Source organism: Pavona decussata, unplaced genomic scaffold (assembly GCF_977016875.1).
Source record: "Pavona decussata unplaced genomic scaffold, jaPavDecu1.1 SCAFFOLD_143, whole genome shotgun sequence".
Classification (NCBI taxonomy): domain Eukaryota; kingdom Metazoa; phylum Cnidaria; class Anthozoa; order Scleractinia; family Agariciidae; genus Pavona; species Pavona decussata.
The window spans coordinates 1463286-1469814 of record NW_028145556.1 but is presented as its reverse complement, the minus strand read 5'-3'; the positions used below and the strand labels follow the sequence as shown (position 1 = coordinate 1469814).

At 36.6% G+C, this 6529-nt stretch overlaps 1 protein-coding gene across 1 annotated transcript; it reads left to right on the top strand.

Moving 5' to 3' along the window:
• Positions 1–174: 174 nt before the first annotated feature.
• LOC146466524 (uncharacterized) lies at positions 175–6301 on the top strand. The gene is made up of 5 exons (XM_085127033.1): positions 175–263; positions 349–515; positions 2551–2631; positions 4634–4692; positions 5516–6301. Exons 1-5 carry the CDS (start codon positions 197–199, stop codon positions 5646–5648), a joined length of 507 nt encoding a protein of 168 aa, XP_084983159.1. The 5' UTR covers positions 175–196; the 3' UTR covers positions 5649–6301.
• Positions 6302–6529: the final 228 nt, after the last annotated feature.

Sequence of the window (6529 nt, the reverse complement as noted above, 5' to 3'; positions counted from 1 at the left end):
CTTTCAAAAATTCTGTGCATCGCGAACAATAACGCAACAGCAATCTGGGGGTTTTCAGCAACCGACGGAAGACCACAGAAATTCGCACTGAAAAGGCGGGTTTTTCTAAATCTGGCTTTTGCGTTGCTGAAAACAACTTGACTTCCGATGAAAGGCCTCGTAGCCTGGCCTGGAGTGTGGGTGGTTACGAAGCAAGATGGCGGATAACAAAGTCGAAGCGAGTTCAACAAAGCTCTTGGAAGAAAAACCTGATTCAAATGAAGGTCTAAATCCGCACTTTGGTATTCCAAAAATGAATAGCTTTTCCACGTGTACTGAAATTGTGCAGTATCTGTGTCTAATGTACAGGGAACGCCATCCAAAAGGTCGCAACTGTAGGAGAGAAGAGAAAACTACCGGAAATTGCTATAAAGTCTGACTCCAGCTTGTCACGTAATCTTGCCGAGAAACCCAAAATCTCGATGTCTCTGTCTGGATCTCCGCAGAAGAAGCCAATTGGAGTTAGTTTAAAGCTGGTGAGTTCTTTTGGCAGTTGCCGATAATAGTCCAAGTTAAGATATATTTAGGCACAAGTTGTTAACCGTAAACAATATTATAAAGGCAGCATGAAATTGAAATCCACTGATATCAGCTCGCAAAAATGCGGAAGTGACGTATATTACAACATTTTAGGTTTTGCTGATCAAAATTTCATCATGTACAGCAGATTTGATGATAATACACCCAATATAATCAAGTTTTAATTTCTATGGATAAGTTGGACGAGAAACATTCATTGTTTTCAGTCTTGCATATGCATTTGATTGACCGATTATTGACCATGTCCCTTTGCTAAAAGTTTCTTTTAACAATAATCTAAAGCTATTCATGAAACTTAAGTTACTAGTTTTTGCAACCTCTTTTAGGTACAGGGCACTCAGAGGTGCATATTTAACAATTTCATAAAAAAAATCACAGGACTGGTATTCACTTAAATATTTAACTATACTAAGTTTGAAAAAGAAAGAAAATTATCTAAAATTAAACTTTACATGTAAGAATAGTGAAAAAATTGCTAAATTTACTAAATGGAAAAGCCGCAGGTTCTGGAAAATTGCTTACATTTAAATCAGTAAGCTAAAAATCTTGTAACAGTAAAGTTGAAACTGTTAGAATGGCTGTTTATTTATATTGGTTAGTTAACTTGGATTCCTTCCTAATGTATGTACCTTGGCCAGCTTATGTTTCCCCTCTGAATCCTGAAAATTGAAACTGAAACCCAGCCCTTTCCTTTTATGTAAATCCCTAAAAAACAAGACTGCAGTATCTATTTTAATGTGCGGACTTAATTCTAATAAAGATCAATTTTGATAAGCATTTTTACAAGGAGAATTAACGATAAAAACTTAACAAGACGTTTTGACGACTTTGTGCCATCACTGTCAAGAAGTGATAAACATAAATTAAATTGACAATGTATAGTTCCAGAAAAAGGGGTATCGAATGGTCCCATTCAATTTTAAAGTGCTCGCAAAATTTGGCCTTTGCTCGAATTGCTCGCAAAAATTACATGGGTGCTCGCATGCTCGTGCTCGCAAAAATTTTGCAACTGCTCGCATGCTCGTATTCTCGTTAACATGTGCTCGATTGCTCGAAATTTCGTTAATCCTATTAATAATTAAAAGAGAGATTCCGGCTAGCGGAAAATCTACGAAGTACTCGAAGTGCTCACTACTCGCCATCTGTAATTTTCTAAAGTGCTCGCTGCTCGCCATCTGTATTTTTCTAAAGTGCTTGCTGCTCGCAAGAAAAATTTGACAACTGCTCGTGCTTGGAAAAATAAACACACTGCTCGCATGCTCGCAAATGCTCGCAAAGACCTTTCGATACCCATAGAAAATATTAATACCTATGTACCCATGGAATGTTGCTTTCCTTTTCTCCTCTTTTTTAAAAATGTGATGACATTAGCTTGAGTTTTGAATAAAAAGCAAAAGGCAATGAGCATTAAATAATGAAAACTACTGACAGCAACTTTTAACAGGAACACTTGCAAAATCAGGTAGGCCTGTTCGCAGGCTACAAAATGCGTTAATGAAGGAATTATGCAACAAAACTTTGCGTGCTCTCCCCGCTTCAATGTGAACTACATGTATCATGATGGTTTTTGTTTTTGTTCATTAATCACAGCTATAATGATATTGGTGACAGATGAATAGCAATGCTTTGTTTTATTTTTGTAAATGGAAGTTTAAAATTGGGGAAAAATTATTCAATGTGAAGCATTATGTTGCAGATGGCGTTAATCCTTATTATTATGTGAAAAACTGAAACTGTATAAAATTTATGGAAAAAAGGCTCCTGACCCCTTTTGGCTTTAGGTTGAAATGTGACATTATTTAGAGATGTAGTGCACTATATTACACACAGTGATGTACCATACTTAGTGGAGACAGACATATGGTCTATCATTATCATAATAAGACAATGACTGTCCTTTGCATTGCCCTTGTGTAAAGTATTGGCAAGTCCTTGTAAAGTGGTCTACAGATCCTCTGTTCTGTTCCCCAGGGATCAGATCCAAAAAAGCAGAAGAAGGAGCCACTGGTTATACAAAGGAAAGGGGCATTGGCATCAGTATTTAATGATGAGGTACAAGTCTACATGTTAATATTGCCCATTAATATCTTAGTTACAAATTCAAGTATTGTAATTAATATCAATGTTAATTATGTTATTTATTATATGGGTTATTTATTAAGCATGAGGTTATTAGGCAGCTAGATATGTACCAAGGTTTTTTTTTTCTTGCATTTTTTGTCTCCATAAAAATGCCGAAAAATAATATCCAGGCCAATATCCAACCATCTAAACTGTACAAAGCTTCTTCATTAAAGGGTTCATTATTTTGCGTAACTGTTGAGGTTGCGACAGTTACAAAAGTCACCTGAAACTGTTCAGTGGGATGAGATTAGCTTGACTAATCACAGAAAACTAACATCCTAAATTAACTTTAATGTGCTATTTTTATGTGGCTTAATGGAAGCAAATAATTTGCACATGAAATATTCAGAAGCTGGCAAACTTGTTATGAGATCTTTATTCAAATTTTCTTCTCCATTGAGAATATTTAGGTTTTTTCCATAGCGTGCAGCTTCTAATGGAGCAGGTGTTTATTTATTTTTTCGCATAATATGTTTGTGTTCTTATTTCCTAAAAACTGCAGATGAAGAACAAAAGAAATCTTGTAAACTTTTATTAAGCTCTATTAAGCCACCCCTTCCCTCCTCTCCCCTGTTGGAGGTAAGATTTTTTAATTAGCCTCCCTCCTCCCAACCCATGTTACAGAAGTCAACACAGGAGTGTGCTTCAAAACTTGAACCTACCAGTGATCACATCCATCAGTTGGTCTATAGGGAAATTTATATAGTAGGTCTATACCTGCCAACTTTTTCTGAGTCAAATAAGTGAGATTTTTGTCGTGTCATGACCGGGATTTCCGAAGACGTCCGAACCACTTCTGAAGATTTCCGAAGACTTCTGAACGTTGCCAATAATGTCCGAAGATATTCCGATGACCTTTGAACACTTACGATTCAAACAGATTGTAGACATTTGAAAGCTTTTTGCGATTGTTATAAAGAGGAAAGAAATAATACATAACCAATCTGAAATGAAATGAAGTTTTTTTTAGAACAACTCGTCCGGATATTTTGTGAGTCAGGCGTGAGAAATTGGCCTTGATGCGTGAGATCGATGTCCTCAGTCAACAGGCGTGGGACTCACGCATAATGCGTGAGAGTTGGCAGGTATATAGGTCTTCAGTGCAATTGGGTAAAACTAAATTTATTAATGTTGCTGGGGCATTAATTATAAAGGTAAAATGAAAGTGCATTAATTTTTGTGATACTGACTACCCATTGGTGTGTTTTTTGCAGTTAATTGTAAGGTAAAATGTTGGAAAAGCTAATATTTTAAGTTTTGGTCAAAACTTGTGAGCTGAAGTAAGACCCCATTCTTAAAGCCTGGAAAAAAATAAGCCCCCAGGGGGCCTTTAGTAGAGGTTTTATGGTATCCATTGCAGTGACTAGTATTGCTAAGAAACCTTTTTAAGATGGACTGCCATTCAATACTAGAATGGCAAGTTTATTGATGAAATTTAGTAGCCATACACCCAAGTCATGCTTACTCAAGGCTCAGTTTTAGTGCCGTAAAGTATGGCCATTTTAAGACAAATCAACTGGCATACAGATAGATTGTCATGTAAGAATTATTGTTCGGTATTTAACTTTTGTTCTTATCGATTTGTCAAATAAAATATGTTAATTTGTTGTTTCAGTCTGTTCAAGTTTTTAATCTCTTCATCAAACCATAGGGTGTGTTTTGAACTGACTGTTTATCACTGCCTTCATTGTACCCTTATCCAATTGTGATGTACAAAATAATAAATGATGTGAAATATTTTTGTATTAATTATTATAAAAGACCTGAGCTCTCTTGATAAACACTAAGTGCTATTGAAGCAAATGTCAAAGAAAAATATTGCCGGTTTAAATGAAAAAAAAAAAATCTCCCAGACTTAGAGATGACCCCTGTCGGTTATGAAAACTTTGTGAGCATATTTCCAAAATTGTCCTGATTTTATTTATGTTAGAGTGATGAGGAAGAGGAAATGCCTGCAGAAGCTAAAATGCGGATGCGAAATGTTGGAAGGTACAGTGTAGAGTCAATTCTTGTCTGCTGAACATATACATCCTGTAATGAATGTTTGGTTTAACAAAAGAGCTGATAACTAAAGGCAAATTTGGCACTGTAAAGAGATTCGAATGCTGATCTTTTGAGCCCTGACAAGGGACTGACACTCGAAACATCAGCATTTGAATCTCTTTACGGTGGCCAATTTACCTTTAATTATCAAATCTGTTGATAAACCAAACATTTGTTTTCACTCCCCAATGGATGCTAACACACTAACCCCTTTATCCATATACATCCTGTAGGCAGACACTCCCTCCCCTGCCCCCCTCCCTCACAGATGCTCTTTTGGCTCAAAGATTGCATGACGAGCCAAAAGAGGTCTGCAAGGGAGACTAGTGTTGTACATGTAGTTTATTCTTTTTTTGAAATTTGGATTTTAAAGGAGAATTGCCAGTTACCCCATTTTTAGTTCCACTTAGCTTTTCAATCTGCTGGTAGCCTGGTCATGATTACTAAAGGTAAATTGATTGCCATTGTTTTTTACACTGCATTGTCAGACGAAGTCTTTTTCTTGTTGACTTATCGTTACGACAAATGCGTACACTGTAAAATGACAAATTTTGGATTCCGTGTAATGTTGGTTTGAAAATCCAATTTAAACTTGAAAAATTGTTGCTTTGGGATAAAAATGAATACCCTTTCCAAAATTCATTATTAATTTAGTACCATGAAATGTCGGAAAATTTACGGGCATTGTTTAATAGCTGATTATTTTTACAGTGAGAAATATTTGTCATAAATAGCGGGTGTTGAGTTCCGTTTTTTCGTTCTCTTTCAGAGAAACGCCCACATCTGCAGGCCCCAATTCTTTTAACAAGGGTAATAAAGGCTTTTCAGATCACCGTGCAACAGAAAGGAGTTTTAAACTTGAACGTCCATCAATTGCCAAGCCAAAGACGACAAAGGAATGATCGCTGTCAAATATCAGTTGTAAAATTTCTTGAAATATCTGCAAGCTTGTTGGTAGGGACTCTGTATAGCTACATTCTTACCCTTTTCAGTGGAGATGTCATTTTTGTATCGGTCAGGCTTCTTGTTTGTTTCTCGTGAAGCAGCTTTAGAATGCACATATGACGGTTACACAATCTAGCTATCCCGCGAGAGCGTCGACTACTTAAAAAAGTAAAATCTAGGCTGCAAAATGTGAAAGTAACGAGTGCTATTGTTTTCGGAAATTTACAGCAAAATGAAAACAAGCCTCCCCTCTCGAGGCTTTCTTTTTCAATTGCTTAAGTTGTGACGGTCTGACATTTGTTTCTTTCATCCGTAGCTCAACTATATGACAATTCATGTTTTACTTCCACCTCTTGAAAGCACCAATTCACCACTTTGCGTAAAATAGTCAGACTTGTGGATTTCACCTGTAGACTTAAAAATTAGACTCACTTTTCGTGATCCAAGATCTGTCCTTGGACAGGAGGCGAAGGGTTATGGTTAAAAAGGCCATTTCTTCTCTTGTTTAAAGATATGACTAAGTGAGAACTGATAAACATGTAAACTCTGTTCAAGCAACGATTTATTTAGTACGTGAAAATAAATTAACAAATAAAAAGCAGTAACCGTGTTTGTTTAAATCTTTTGTAAAGCATCTAAGGGGCTGCAAAAGGCACGAAGGAACAGGCTGTAAAAAGCAACCAAGAGAAGACTAAGTCAAGGCGAATTTTGAAAGTCGGAAAAAATCTAAGTCAGTCGAAATTCCAGTTAAGTTCGCGTTCATTTTTACGGGCGGGTCGCTTGCGCCCTTTCGCCGACTTAAGCAGCTCTTGAATACCCGGTACTTTGGTTTCAACGA

Bases quoted from the DNA above. Each gene is read 5' to 3' on its own strand.
- LOC146466524 (XM_085127033.1), top strand. From the start codon at position 197: ATGGCGGATAACAAAGTCGAAGCGAGTTCAACAAAGCTCTTGGAAGAA. The intron at 516-2,550 runs GTGAGTTCTTTT...TCTGTTCCCCAG, and splicing joins TTGGAGTTAGTTTAAAGCTG to GGATCAGATCCAAAAAAGCA. The intron at 2,632-4,633 runs GTACAAGTCTAC...TATTTATGTTAG, and splicing joins CATCAGTATTTAATGATGAG to AGTGATGAGGAAGAGGAAAT.